At 41.6% G+C, this 15948-nt stretch overlaps 1 protein-coding gene across 4 annotated transcripts; it reads left to right on the forward strand.

Moving 5' to 3' along the window:
• The first annotated feature begins 9750 nt into the window (after positions 1–9750).
• hmga1a (high mobility group AT-hook 1a) lies at positions 9751–15930 on the forward strand. Of its 4 annotated transcripts, none has more exons than XM_085393417.1 (5): positions 9751–9907; positions 10932–11035; positions 11939–12019; positions 13066–13122; positions 13971–15930. In XM_085393417.1, exons 2-5 carry the CDS (start codon positions 10952–10954, stop codon positions 14028–14030), a joined length of 282 nt encoding a protein of 93 aa, XP_085249543.1. In that variant the 5' UTR covers positions 9751–9907; positions 10932–10951; the 3' UTR covers positions 14031–15930. The 4 variants fall into 4 exon arrangements, with proteins under 4 accessions (XP_085249543.1, XP_085249541.1, XP_085249544.1 ...); XM_085393415.1 differs by having other exon boundaries at positions 9752–9907; positions 10932–11050; XM_085393418.1 differs by lacking the exon at positions 9751–9907 and adding an exon at positions 10021–10168.
• The last annotated feature ends 18 nt before the right edge of the window (positions 15931–15948 follow it).

Raw genomic sequence — 15948 nt, forward strand, 5'->3', positions numbered from 1 at the left:
CATGCTACTGGACTTCTCTTAATTACTGACCAGGCCTAATTGGTTCCTTGTATGGGCTGTGATGCAAGCAGGATGTGACACTTAAGGCTAGACTTCTTCTGCTGTCTGCCCTTTGTGTCAGTCCCATTAACCTTTCTCTTCCACCTTCTTCTTTGACTTTTTATGTTAAATTAAAGGCACCATTTAAATGAGCTGAAGTAGTAAGAACTGGAGCTGTGTCATAAGCCATGTAAAAGGAACTAATGGCACCTTAAATTAGTATGCCAGAAAGCCTTGCCTTCTAACAGGGGAAAATGTTTGCTTGCTTGTTTGCTTGGCTTTGAAGCTGGTTTAAGATTACTGGAGTGGCTTCAGTTTTATGATTGTGTACATGTGTTTGCCTGTTTGTTTCCACTTTCAAAGGTACCAGATAGAGGCATAATTAGTTACTGTAGGTATGATAAAAAAAAAAAAACTTCCAATAATGTTAGTGTACATCCAAAGGGAGCAATGCTTCAAAGGCATGCTAAAATCTGCAAAGTAAAGCCATCTTCAGTGTTTGCCTTTTGGGATATTGTGAACTATGGTATGTATTGTCAGTACTGTGTAATTAATCATACCACCTAACTGCATTCACAGGGTCCCCTTTGGTTAATTGGACTGCAGCTGCAGAATGGCCTAAGCGATGATTTATTCAGCAGGCAGGTGGAACGACACCATGTCCCCTCCTCCCCCTTCTCGGTACCAAGGATAGATGGCTCACTCCTTTACCCAGCTACTCCCAGTGCTCCTCCATCCCTTAGGCCAATCGACTCTGAGGGCACATTCACAAGATGGACTTCAGGTTGACAAAATGAGAGGAGGAAAGGTACAGTGGAATCAATTTCTCCCTCTTTACTGCTATTCAAGACTTCTACCAGCTGGAGCAGGAAACAGATAAAGATATTGACCATCTGTAGAAAGTTTAACGAGTGAACTTCCTCCCAGTGCCTGTTTACAAGTAAAGACAAACACCAGAGGCAGCTAAAGGTGAAGTCATTTGGCCTCTCTGCTTCATGGGTCTTTCTTTCATTTACTGGCCGTGCTGTGTGGCAGACCAGTGGTAACTACATCATTTCAGGCTTGTTGTGATGCCAAGCAACTGTGCTAAGGTTGTTTTACACTATTTTGTCTGAGGTCCTTTAATGTCACAGGGCAAAGTGAGTGTGTGGCTAAGACAAAGCTGTCCTTACAAGTCGATTAATAAATAAAAACAGTGTGGATTAAATTTATTTTAACCCAATTTAGAATTTAAAGTTTGAACATTACCTTAGATGAACATTTAACCCTCTCAAGGCAGGCGTTGCAGATTTGCAACAGTTAAAAGCTAACAACCTGATTACCCCACATACATATTTTATGAGGTTTTTTTACTCAGAAGTACCTCTGTAGGTATTCTTTTGTGCATTAGCAACAAAAACTTAATTTGAGCCTGAGAGGGTTAATATACAATTACTTTTCTTATGGTATCAAGCGTATATTAACCAGACGTTCATTAAATGGCAGGCTATTGCTGTTTCATTCATATCGTCCCAATCTAGACTGCAGACTAGAGAATAGAGCACATAATAAAGAAGCAAGGGCTCATATATCAACATTAGAATTATACTTTCTCTCGCTATAGTTTGTTTCAGTGCTGTTGGCGTACCATTACCCTGAGATAACCACACTTTAATAGTTAATGCAGCTGTGGGGCCCCCTCTGCATTACAAATGGACCCATCCGTCTCGCCTAGACCCCTGCGGGTGGCAGCACCACAGTCCATCTTCAGCAAATCAAATCATTCATCAATAGGCAGCAATCTGACACCTGCTTACACAGGATACTGAACACTGTGATGTGGTCAGGGCCATAGACGGACATCCTGGTGTCAGTGAGGGGATCTGTCAACTGATATTACTCCAGACACCACTATGGGACTTCCCAGCTACAACAGCTGGATTGCAGGCTCCAAGCACAATCGGCTTACCTAGCCCGTCTTTTTTCTAACCTGTCTAGACACAGAGCAAGAACAAAGAAACTGATGTGTTATTTACCAAATGAATGCATCGTATAGTTAAAGGGGTATTTAAGACGTCAAAGTCTATTCACAGGTTTGGGGTGACTATTACTGGGTATGTGAAAATGTTTGTCTTTTGTGGGCGCTCCAGAGGATCACAGTTCAGACTGAAAGCTAAAGTTAGAGCGTGCGGCGTTGGAAAGATGTGAGTTTACCAGACCTTTGTAGCCTTCTTCTTATTTATGCTTGAGGCTAGAAGCTTGAGGGTTGGTGAGCTGCCACCAACACAATGGAATTACTGACCGGTGTTAGTAACTGGTCTGCGGGGCTTGTGGGCGTCAAGTTAATGTCAAAAAATGCTACACTGACATTTATTCTTTTTTAAAGAGTTCAACTTTGTTACAGGGGTGATATTTAAAGGAGGGCTTATTTTATACATGAAATTTGATTTATTTGTACGGTTTTATTCTGTGGTACTGGAAAAAAAAAATCAGCTCTAATGCTTTCATTAGTGAATGATGGAAAGTGTAGTGAGTTTTTGGAGTTTATCTCACTTCACTGCTGCCTTAATTTTGAGTTTTTGTTTCTTTTAAGTAATTGAAATGGAAAAAAAACGTAATATCTGGGCTACCAATCTTAATGTAATTATAGTGTGTAGACTGTGTTAAAAACAAGAAAAGTCTAAAAAATTCTTTTCCTCTAGATACGTTGGTGATATTTTTAAAATGTCACTGTCTGGCCAGTGTTTGCACATACTAATTCTGTTTAATCTACTTGACAGAAAAAATACCCACGTTCTAATTTACCTGCTGTGGGAATGTCAGTCAAAAAGCAATCAATAAGACAAATGTTAAAGTGACTCAGCTCTGCAGCTGAGCCTACCACCTGTTTTACAGAGGAGTTTGTAAACCTTTTATCCTCGACTGTAAAGCTTGGCGCTTATTTGTTGTTGCGGTCATCACATCAGCACTCTGCCAAGAGAATCTGCTCTCTTTTCCCTGTGGAAATAAAAAAAAAACAGCGATAAAACTCGGTACAGATCGCTTCTATAAGTAACCAGCAAAGATGTAGCCTGAGCCAGATGCTTTCTCTGGGGACTGCAGCTACCATGCAGGGATGTGACAGGCACGAAAATGGGCAGGCGGGCTCTTTTCCCTTTTGATCAATCAGGTAAGACAGAGAGGGGTAGCGTGAATTCTGAAAATCCAGATGCACCATCACCAAGGTGACTCTCATCTATTACTCCTTCCAACCTCTCTGAACATATGCTCATCTGTCAGAGTGACAGACCTCCTTTGCCTTCTCTACTCTAGTTGAATTTAAACCTGATGAGGGTCAGCTGAATTAAGCAGTAATCTCATTCTGCTGCACCTGATTGTCATGTCTAGAGGGCAGGCTTTGAACCACAATCCAAACCGTGGATTCATTATTTCACAAAACTTGATGAAGAAATGGGAGCAACCTGCAAAACTGCTTTAATATTGCCAGCCCCTTCAGTTTTCAGCAAATGTCTGCAGCTGCTGATGTGGAGGACAATCTAGGGAACATATTGTCTGAATAAATTCCAGACAGATGCAGGTTTGCTGCAGCTTGTTAATTCCTTAGTGGCAACAAACCTGCTACCTATTAGATTCAGGAGAGGAATCAATGAAGTCAAGGCTAAAGTATTTTTCAGGGTAAGACTACCCCCTGCTGGACATGATAACTAAAGTGCTCGGCTACCGGGAGACTTGTCATGAAAAGCAGAGTGTTTTATCACTGAGAAGTCTTGGGAGTGTATTAACAACACAGCAACACTCTCCTTCGTGGTGAATAGTTGTGGGGGGAAAAGGTGAAGGGGAGGAGGGGTTGGGCATTTTCTAATAAACATTTAATCTTACACAGTGAGACGCATTTTAAATAAAAAAAAAGTTTTAATATTGAACATAAAAGCGCACATAATGTATAAGTATCACCACAAGATGGTGGCAGTTCTCAAGGATGTCACACGTTGTTGCCTCAGTTTGTAAACCAAAAAAATCTGCCCCCTGTTGGCGACATATATTGGTGACTCATATTGCAGATGCTCAAAAACACTCATGTCTTTCATATGAGGGGACTCAATAACGAACTATGGAAGGGTGGTGCAGATATAGTCTAGATTTAAAAGCACTCACCTTATTATTATGTTTTAAAAAATCTCTCAGCACATAACTGCTGGTAGCTGTCAGGGGGCTGCTCTGAAGCTGACCCTGTCCTCTTGCCTCACTCTGGCTCCGGGAGATAAAAAAAAAAAAACTGCCTTTAGGGTTGAATACATTTTTAAGTTAAAATAATAAAACCCAGTTAATGCTTGCTTTGAGTGTTTTGTATGGTCCGCTTTAGGTATAGTATGTATTTATATGCTATGATTAGGTGGACTGGGTGTGAGTCAACCCACTTCAGGAACTTTAAAAAGAAAAACCGGGCGGATTTGCAGGTTTTTTCCAAGCTGTTGATTCCCATGGAATGACAAATAAAAAATAAATATACCGCATAAAAAAGTGACTTATAAACGTACCAAGGCTGCCAAAGGAAGTTTCAAATATGGCATTAAAAAATGTCAAACGTTTGAGTCACAGTATGACTGATCCGCCCGTGTCCATCTCAGGATGTGGAATTGAAACCATTTGAAAGAGAAAGTGGAGCGCTGAGTCAGTGACCAACTTAAGGAGTTGAAATAAGGTATTGTAAGAACTCCTATTATGATTTCCATATAGGAGTATCACATTAATACAGAGCTGTGTTCACTAAACAAGCAGCACGCACTACTTCCGTCTGTTTGTGTGAGTCAGATACTACTCATGAGCGGACTGAGCGGCCCCCGACCCTCCGCCCACTAACCTCCATCCGCTCCCTCGTAGAAACACACCCACACACATATTCTCCGCCCACCTAGCCTTTTCCTTTTCCCCTCCCGGTGGATTTTCTCTCTCCTGCCCTTTTTTTTTGCCCCCTTCATCTCTTCTTTGGGGAATGAGAGGGAGGATGTGAGTGGCGTGTGTGTATGTGTGTTAGTCATGTTCAGGCTCATCCAGGGCCAACAGCAGCACAAGCGGGGGAAACCCAGGCACAGGCAGGAATAGGATGTTTTGTCCACATCTGTTAGTTGGTTTGGCTGGATCACTTGTGGTTTACAAAGCGCCTAAAAATGGATTGCTAGAATGAGCTAGAGAGCGTGCCGAAGGGGAAGACAGATGAGCAAAAAGGGGGTGCGGGGGCAGGAGGACATGGGGTGGGGGCGGGGTGAGCATGCCAAAGTGGGCCAAGACCCCCAACCCCCACCCTCCAAGGGTCAATAGGATTCTGTCTACTCAAACTCTGCTGCAGAGTTCACAAGCAAGCAGACGTCTCTGAAGAGGGCGTCTGATGTGGAAGTGTTTGTCTCTTCCAAGATTCAATTAGTGCTGAAATTCAAGCTGGCTCCAAGTTTGTTTTGTGCTCTCCTTCTAGTCATTCTGGCTTCTGGGGATCATCAGATACACTTATGCTCCACGTTTATGCGATGTGCTGACACTGAAATATGGTTTAAACCTGTTTAATTCCTAAAAATACACAAGGAAACAAATTAGATTTGCTAAGATGATAGTTTTGTGGAAAGATGAATTCTTATTACAGCTTTGCCCTGACTATTTATTTATTCATCCAGGGAATCCCTGCATGCACGCAAATTTAAAAAAAATAAAAAAATAAAAAAAAAACCCCAAATAGATAGATAAAGTTGTATTAATGCCTGGAAATACTAGTTTTTAATGAATAAACACATTGGAGAAATTTTTACATGGTCTTTTTTTCAGATGCACATCATAACGTATTTAATTAATAGAAAATGTTATGCAAAGTCTTAAGTGCCCCTCATTTATTATATTTTTTGGGAAAATATTAAACACGTGCAGCACTTCATTTAAACATGCAAACGTAAATGGGAATACATCAGAATTTATTAGGCAAAAACGTAGTTTGTATGAGTGCGAGTGTCAATATTTGGTATGACCACTTTTATCATTCAATAGAGCCTGACAAGCCTTTTTGTAATTTCTTTAAGTAGTCTTCAGCCATAGTTCTCCCAGCTTCCTGAAGGACATTCAAAGCTCTTCTTTGGATGTTGCCTGCCTTTTGTTCTGTTCTCTGTCAAGATGATCCCAGACTGCTTCAGTAATTCAGGCCTCCGGGGAGGTCAGTCCATGGTAAATGGCCTGTATTTATATAACGCTTTACTAGTCCCTAAGGACCCCAAAGCGCTTTACATATCCAGTCATCCACCCATTCATACACACATTCACACACTGGTGATGGCCCTCTGACCACCACCAGTAGGCAACGGGTGAAGTGTCTTGCCCAAGGACACAACGACCGAGACTGTCCAAGCCGGGGCTCAAACCGGCAACCTTCCGATTACGAGGCCAACTCTTGAGCCACGATCGCCACATAACTGATAGGGTTCAGCTGTGTGTTTTTCTAGCTAGATATGCTTTTACTGCATTGACAGTGTGTTTGGGATCAATGTCATGCTGAAAAAGGAAGCTCTATTGGATGGTGGATGAAAGATATAATGACATTTTTCTACATTTATAATTCCACCAATTTTGACAAGATGTAAAACACCATAGGTTTAAGTGCAGCGCAAACCATGACAAAGCCTCTACCATGTTTTAAAAATCACTGTAAGCAGTCACTATTGTACATCTCTCCTGTCGTCCTCTCTAAATATTGATAATTATTTGAATCAGACTTTTCAAACTTAGGTTCATCGTGCCATGAGTCCTGTTACCGCTAATTTTTAGGCTGGTTGATTCCCATTTCCCTTCCTTAAGAATAACCTCTTGACAGCCATTCTGCAGGATTTATTTTCTTATTTCTTATGGAAATGACTTTTGGATACTGTTCATCTGCTGTAGACAGTTTTGTAGACCTGGTACTTGTTTTATCCTCTACTTGTGCAGTTTACTCAATTTCTTTGAGGTTTATGTTGCGAAACGTCAGGTGTTTATCTAGTAGCACCTTGTTGGTGTAAAAATGCTATTATTGGTATTTTTAACATGTTATTTTTAGCATTTGCAATAGGATGCTACAATAAAGTGTATGAAGATACAATTTAAAATTGGTTCATCCCTTGAGTTAGATGATGCTTTTATGCTTGAATGATTTATAGGTGAGCGTTAAGTGGCTTAACAAACAGATTTCCGATGGATGGATGGATGGATGGATGGATGGATGGATGGATGGATGGATAGATGTTTATGTTTAAGAGGGTTTAAATTATCATGAGACGGGTCAGTAAAGGTGCACCAAAGACATAGAGGATACCTGGCAGGTTGATGCTATCACACCCTTTTTAATTTTGTCTTTACAGGCAAAAGTAAAACCAAAGTTGCAAAGGCGCACATGCTTTGTTTTGTTTTTTTGTTTTGTTAGTCCCCCCCCCCCCCCCCCCCCGTTTTAAAATCCAACTATTTTACATCTCAGCTAAATATAAAGATAAAGCAATCATTTGCTTTTCACCATTACTAATCAGTCACAATATCCACTCCCTAAATCGGTCTCCAGGTGGTGCCAGTGGTGAGAGTGACAGCATTCTACACACACACACACACACACACACACACACACACACACACACACACACACACACTCTCTCTCTCTCACACACACACACACACACACACACACACACACACACACACACACACACACACACACACACGCAGAGAGAGAGGGAGAGAGAGAGAACCTGTCTCCATCCACATACTGAAGGGTGGGTATGCCAGAGATTTGTGGGGGATGGGCCTGAAGTAGATACGAAGGAAGTGAATAGACTGAGAAATTGAGAGGGAAGGGGGTGGCATGCAAGGCAAGCACATGCTGAGCAGAACATTGGACTCATTGAGAAAAGCGCTCTCCATTCATGCTCTATCCAGTGCCCTATTCACCAAACTCCCACTCTCCTTGTCATATATGTACAGTATATTGACATGCATGTGCTCTCCGCTGATAACAAAGCCTTTGGAGTCTGAGTCATTTGATATGTGCGTTTGCTGTAAGTTACTTGAGATCTGCCATGACCTAACAAACAGAGAGGTAGAATACACACAGAAGGCGGCGAAAGGTCCCCTTACCAGCACTTTAAGGTCCCACTGCATTTTCAGAAATCTGTTTTCAATTGGATAGTAGCAGACCCATCAACTCCACATGGGTAGCTCATTTACAGGAGAACCCCCTGTGCGAAAGTGGGCTACTGTTGCCTACTACCTACTGGAAGCCTAGGTTGTTTTATCCGCATTCTCCACACCCATGCAATCAACATCAGACGTTTGTCCATTTCACGGGAGCAACATGAAAGGTCGACATATTTAACTATAAGAATAAAAGAGCAGTAGCAGTAAGGGAGTTTTATGGCTCTTGCATGCGCTTACTCATGGAACTCCTCTATGGGTGGCATATTGTCAGGATGGGATAACTGAGTGGCCTTGAACTCAGATTAACGTTTTCTGAAATACAGCGACAGCTACTGCCTGTTCTCAACAGGTACAACGCAACGCTACAGTGATATCATTGGAAAAATGAGTGAATAACATAAAAGCAATATTTTGTGGGGGGGTTTTAAATGTGGCTAATATTATTTTTTATCATTAAGATAAAGCCATCAGTGAAATATTAAAAATAATATCCAAATGTTGGAATTTTTTTTTGAAAAAATAAAATACAAATAAACCCCAAATGCTTAATAAAATTAAAAGTCGTTTTAGTGGGGTGTTTTTTGTCATGGTAAATGGCACATAACACAACCCTATACTATATTATTAACCATTAAATATTTAAGATGAAGGAAAAAATTAAGACAAAGACATACTTTTATTTAAATTTAAAAATATGGAAATTAGCTAATAAAAAACTCAGCTCAACAAAGTAAAAACAGATAACAAGGGGAAATAGCTTGGAAAGACTAAAGAATGGACGCAGTTAAAAAGAAAATATAAAGAGATTAATAAATTTAAATATGATACAACAAAGAGAATATTTAAATTTTAATTTATTAATCTCTTTATTTTAACATAAAATGTTGTCTCAACAGATAGAGGCATTTCTGAAACATAAGAAACTGTACCGGGATCACAGCATCACATCCATGTTTTACAATGTTATTTGCACAGAGGTTTATGCAGGTGAACTATTTACATGCATCACATTGATATTACAAACCTTAAAACACATAGAAGATCAGCGTAGTACTGTACCTAAGATCTAAAACCAGAACTGAATTATTTTATATTATATTCTGCAATACAGAGACAATTTTGTACATTTTTTCCCACTATATTATGATGATATTCATTTTGTTGTTAAACAAACGCATTACTGTGTTATTCATTTAGTAAATATTTAACTTTTCATTTTAATGCATTACTGGAGTCGTGTTTTACCTGAGCAAAGGATGTAAATCATTCCCGAGCTCAAAGGCAGCTTGTGTTTACATTGGAGAAGGTCATAGTTCATTCACAATTTTATTGTGGAGACAGTGGTATGTGTTGGTTAAGTTAATGTAGTATGAGACAATATAAATACAGTTAGTAGTCATTCTTTCCTTGGTTCCTAAAAGTATATCCCGCCACTTAAAAATATGTTTTTATATTTTGTGATTGAACCTGGAGAATTAAAGGGATCCGTAAGTGGGTGGGGGGTTGGGCTGCTAGTAGTACTGTTGGTGGCCCACTTATATCTCCGCCCTCCAATGTTCCAGCTCCCATGAGGGCGGCTCTTTAAATTGCCCCAAAACTCCTCCTGGCTGGCGCCTTTTTCCTTTATCTGTAGGAGACAAGACGAGCACGTGCGCTATTTATAGGACGTCGTTGGAGTAAACTTCTCATCCTGCTGGTAATTTTTATTATTTTATTATTTAAAAATAAAAAAAAATTTTAAAAAAAAGTATATATATTGACCCGCTCTCATTTTAATTCATAACTGTTTTTAAAGCGGCATGAGCTGGGATTTTAAAGGGGCGGGCTGTGTGTTGTCTGACGAGTAAAAGCTGTAGCCTATAGATCAGAGCGAGGCTTTTTAACCGGGTACAACCAGCTAGGCTTAAAGGAAACATTTCGTCTTAAATAGAGCAGAGGTTGCTACCGAGCGATAAAGGTGAGTGCACAAGAAAAGGACGTCGAAAGGCAAGCTAAAGTTTGCAAGCTACAACCGCCTAAATGCATTTTTACAGAGAGGCATCTCTGGCGAGAGGACGCTGCATGCTTTAGATGTGAAGCCGTCTTTTGTTGCTCCGGCCCGGGCTCTGGTTCCCGCAAATGAGCTCTGCTTGCATTTTCTATAGCACTCAGAAAAATGGGTGCCGCCATGCAGGCTAGGGCTTTACCCTGCAAATCCAGACGAGCACACACTAGCCATTGTGTGTATGTGCATGTGTGTCGGCGGCGGAGGAGGAGGGGGGGGATATCTCTTCGTCGCCCCGGCGTGCAGACATGCTGCGAGTGTCATGCGCAGGCCCGATTGTTGGCTACAACAACTACAGCAAACGGGCCTCTAAACATGGTCGTGGAGGCAGGGGAGCGCCGGGTTCAGTAGTATTTTGCAGGTTTGCTCGGCCTCCGATCGCTTACTGAGTCCCGGCTGTACCCTGCAAGCCAGTTTGATCCCAATCCAGTGTTTGTGTGGCACCGTCGGCTGTGTAATGGAGCACGGTTGTGACAGAAATAGACCTGGAAATAAGCGCGGATTAATTGAGTTAAACGCGTTACCGGTGTGTGGGTAGGCCGCCCCCTTTTTTTTCTCCTTTTTTTTTTTTGTTTGCTGTTGCGGTCACTGAGTTTGATAGCCCGTGTATTTTTCTGTGTGTGAACTCGACGCCTCCCCTTGCTGCAAGAGTGACCGGTGTGATTTATGTCTTTAGGTCTGAAAAGCTACGCAAACATGAGCGACAAGGGGACAGTCTCACCGAAAGAGAAGGAAGCCACAGAGAAGAGAGGGCGTGGAAGACCCCGTAAGCAGCCGCAGGTAAAAACCTCTGACGTAAGTAGTCCCATTCTGTTCTTCTATTTATTGGAGAAAGTGTGCTGTTGTATTTTTTTATTATTATTGTATCCCAGAAATTACAATAAGGATGTATTTAATATTATTAAAAAGATGGGAGCAGATTTTTTTAAACCCTTTAACTCAGGTCTGCTGCAGCTGATGCTCAGGTAGATATTATTGCAGCTGAGCTTCTCATGCATATCCCTCAATGAAATTAAGACTCCTGAAATGGCTGCAGCATGCCCTTGTGACCATTTGCCCCTTCCTTATCAGTGTAAGGGAAGAACAACAAACTTGCCACATGTCTCACTGGTTTGTAAGCAACCTGTAACCTAAAGCCTTTAAACCAGATTTAACCCCCTACGACCCACCTCTGCTCCCCATGTAATGGATGACATAGCAGAGTCGAAGCGCACAGTGGCTCATATACCTGTCACTCAGCCTGCTGTGTTTTTACTATTGAATTGCTCTGTTGCTATGAGCTGCGGTTGTAAACACAGCAGAAATGCAACAGGAGGCGCGTCAGCCATGACGAAGCTTACAACCACACATGAATAAGATAACTCACCTCGAGCTGAATGTACCTTGCTTTTTTGCATGTGACGGTAATCCCCTAAGTGCTTACTGTTGCATATTTCCCTTAATGACACATCTGTTATTTGTGAACTTGTATCTGCTGGACCATGGCAACCTTTTTAGCATTTAATGCACATAAGTTGCACTGTCTTTACCTCAGAGAGCTTTGTTTTGTTTTTTTGTATGTCTATATTTTGATTTGAAAACCTTGATCTTGCAATATAAGCCAGATTTTTAAGAGCTTATGTTCCTAAAATATTGTCCAGATGTTTTATACTACCCTAACTTTGTCTTGATTGTGATTGCCAGGAACCAAGTGGGTCCCCTACTCCAAAGAGGCCCAGAGGACGGCCGAAGGGCAGCAAAAACAAGACAACCGGCAAGGGCAAAGTAAGTCAATGCAGTCTGCAGACGTGTTTTCACATAGTGACAGATAGTGAGTTCACCAGCAACGAGCACACATCCTGATCCGGAATAGCTGCAATTCCAAGATGGGCAGTCGGCGTTAGTGTGGCATTTGTTGTAAATTTGTTTCTTGCAAGTGCTTTGTCTTTTTCTCCAAACCCCGGATTCCTTTTGGTTGATGAACATTTTAACGGTAGCTAACCACCTCCTTGTAAAAGGATGTCCTGCTGTTACTTGAGATATATTTGTTGGCTGTAATCTGGCTGCTTCCCCCTCGTGGTGTCAGAAATAGCTTGGCTAGGGTTCCCCATTGTAAAGACCTTGGTTTACTGCCTCACACTTTCTTTTTCTTTTTTTCTTGTTGGTGATGCTCACCCTCTACTTCCTGTCCTCCAGCTTCCTGCAGCTTGTCATGCAAAGTGTGGTGCAGGTGCAGAGGCCGCAAGACTGTTTCCAAGCTGACACTAAGCACCCCTCCGCCCCCACCCAGCACACAGCCCTAGTTCTTCTCTGCCTGTCGTTACCATAGCAACAACTGATTTTTCTCCCCCGCCCCAACCCTCCGGTTCTCCCTGCGCTCGGTCTTCACTGCTATGTATGGGAAAGGGAAGGAGAGGAAGTCGCGCATACATGTTTTGATATAGGTTTAGCAGCGAGGGCCGAGCTGCAGAGGGTTTGTGTCTCCGCTCAGTTTCACCAGCTGTCTCTGAGCCTCAGACCAGGTGGCCAGCGAACTGGAGTGCCCTGTGTGCAGCTCCTGTCGGCCTTCCAGATAATAGCCAATGAACCCAATGCCCCCTTTCCATCTGTCTCATTTTAGAGGCCTTACCGCCATCTACAGGCAGCTAGATGCAGAGCTCTAGGAAATATTGTTTACACCATTGCTTTTTGTGCCCCCCCCAAAAAAAAAACAAAAACAAAAAAAAACTCAGAAGTTTTAGCAGATCAGCAGGTCAGTGACCTTGAGGATCACAACAAAATGTTAGAGCCCACTTGGAGCTCTCTTGACCTTTTTCCGTTTTCTCTCACAGAAGGCAACGGCAGCCCCATCTGCAGGGGGAAAACGCAGGGGAAGACCTAAGAAGGAGGTAAGATCCCATGGACAAACAAGTGTTCACATCAGTTAAGCTGTTCCTCTCCCAATTGAATTATGCTCGGTATGAGTGCCTGCAGGGTGAAATTGCATTTTCCTAATTCCCTTGCCTGCCTTGTTCCTTGGTCTTTTTTTTTTTTTTACTCATTGGCTATTTTGGGGTCTTGTGTTCATTCAGAGTTGCATGGTCAACCACTCTTTATTGAGTAGTTTTAAAATGGCAAATGTCTTTAAAGGTTTTCTGTTTTGTTTTTGTTTTTTAACCAGATGTTGACAGCAGGATATTTACTTTTAGGAGCTTCAAAATGAGTCGCCCAACTACATACAGCCGGTCAAAGCAGCATGTTTTAATCTAGGAGAAACTGCGGTCTTGTAGTAACATTGTGTCATGTGCATGAGTGGTTAGGGCGTACTCGTCTGAATTGCATTAGTCACAGAAAGGAATGACCCACAGTTACCCTCCTAACTAGGCTCCTCATTTTTATGAATGGACATCTTGGGCAGCAGTAAGTGTGAGCAGGAAAGGCAAGAGGGCAAAAAGCAGGATGCCTCATTGTGACTCACTGCTGTGTGTATGAATCATTTTTCACTACAGATGGCTCACTCTTCCCTTGGGTGTTCTTCATGCCACAGTGGTTTATCAGAGATTTTATAATAACATTTAGTCTCTTTCTTGTTGGTGCTTGGGGGTTATTAAAGTAAAAACAGTTGCGTTGAGGCATGAATCACAGGCAGCTATTGTCGTTGAACACTGATGGTGCTTTGGGCATTTTCCTTGTGGGTGTGGTCAAGGCATAACTTAACAGCCCCCCTTCCTTTTTTTTTTTTTTCCCTCCCCTGCAGGAAAAGGAAGAAAAAGCATCCCAGGAATCATCTGAGGAGGAAGAGGAGGAGGACCAGTAATTCACAACGCATGCTACCTCACTCAACATACTGACTTACTGTTAACCAGAACTGGGCTGTATCTCCAATGCCAGTGCCACCACATGACCACTGTTCACGACAAAGCCCCCTTTTGCCAAAGGAGGGTTAACACAGTACATATATCATGCAACAGCACTGGATAGAACGATGGACTTGCTCAAGCATAGATCTAAGAATTACATGAAAGGTAACAGCCCGTTTCTCTACATGTCATGTTATTACAAGTCTTTTATACTGGACAAAAAGGTGTTCTCCAAGGAGCCTGGACATTTCCTCCATTTTTCTCTTTTTTTTTATTTTTATTTTTTCCTCTCCCCTAAAGGTGGTTTGTAGGATGTTTTCTCTGCTTAATGTTACTTATTTGTTGTACCCGCATCTGAGATGGTAGGGCATATAGATTTTTCTCCGTGTTTTGTACTGGACAAAGGTGAATTTTACCTATACTTCTTTTTTTTTCTTTTCTTTTTTTTTTTTTTTTTTTCAAAAGTTTTTCTTTTTTGGTTTTGAGTGTTTGTGTGAAGTGGTTAACCTATCCTTTGCATTGTATTCTAGATGGAGTTGAGCTTCAGCATTTAGGATGAGAATAGGTAACTGATGGTAGAAGTATCTTTTCCTAATCTGCATAACTGACTTCACCCACCCGATTAGAGGAGAACCATCTTTTGCCCTCTTCCTGTAGGACAGTTTAGATTTTAGTGATGCTTCTCAGACTTCCTTCTCAGTTCACTGCGTATAGTGGAGAGATGTAAAAGTGTATCATTAGACTCGATCTGACTTACTGTTTTGTTTTTGTTCCTTTGGGTTACATACATTTTAAAACACGTGTGCTGCTTTTCATGTTATAATAAAACTCTTTCGTATGTGTTTTTTAAGGTTGGCAGAGTTCTAGGCTTAAAGTCATCAGTGTCGTTTCTTCAGGGAGCTTTTACAAATGCTGTTACATTGGCGTCTTTGTCCTCACATGGTCCTCAGTTTTCCAAGCCCTCACTCTCAATCACTTATAAGGCAAACTGCAATTGATCGGACAAGGAGTTTGATTGTAACACAGGATAGTTGGTGGCACTACTATCCAACAGGGCTGTATTATTATTTTATTTTTATTTTTTTTCCCTCATTCCATCTAGATCTCACTGCTTCGCCTAGCTTGGTCCTCCTCTCATCACTTAGTATGGTAATAATAAAAAGAAACTTTTTCCTTAGTCCTTTGAAGATGTGTTGTATGCCGTCTGATATGGTTAAAGAAAACTTTTGTGTATTTCTAAGTGTCAGGGAACCCACAGTCACAGTCCACTTAACTGGGTTTTTCCACACACCTAAGCTGCTACAACCTCAGTTACGAAACCCGGAAAACTGCAAACAGGCAAGACAATGCCTGGAATTTCATACCTCACTCAAACAGCTTATTTTACCATTTATTGCAACTGGGTTTTTTTTGTTTTGTTTTTTAAATGTAACCTCTGGCATGAGTTGACAATGTTTGTATATTTTATTTTATTTTTCCTCTCCTGACTGTAATGAGAGATCCAAGGGGTCGAGTATGTGATTGTGTGACAACACAAACACTTCTTGGCTCATTCATAACCGGAGCTGGCAGACAGGTTTTTGGTTTGTTTTTTTTGTAAATGTGTGAAGCAAGTCAGGGAGACCTGTCAGCTTGACGACTGTGTTCGCTGACTGTGGTAGATTAGCAAGTGTGTTTTTATCCTTTTAAGAAAAAAACTTCTGGTGCACTGAAATGTTAGTTCAGATTTTCATGGACAAATGTTTGTGATGGACCGGGCGCTTTTTCCATGTTCCGTTGGCCACCGTGTGTCTACCACTGCCACACGTAGCCATCCTCACCGTACTCGTACAACGGTCATTTCATGTCCTCTATCAACTTCCTAGTCTCGATATC

The sequence above is a fragment of the Rhamphochromis longiceps genome, linkage group LG20 (genome assembly GCF_057381845.1).
Source record: "Rhamphochromis longiceps isolate RC_006_pf linkage group LG20, R_longiceps_female_GT1.1, whole genome shotgun sequence".
Taxonomy (NCBI): Eukaryota; Metazoa; Chordata; class Actinopteri; order Cichliformes; family Cichlidae; genus Rhamphochromis; species Rhamphochromis longiceps.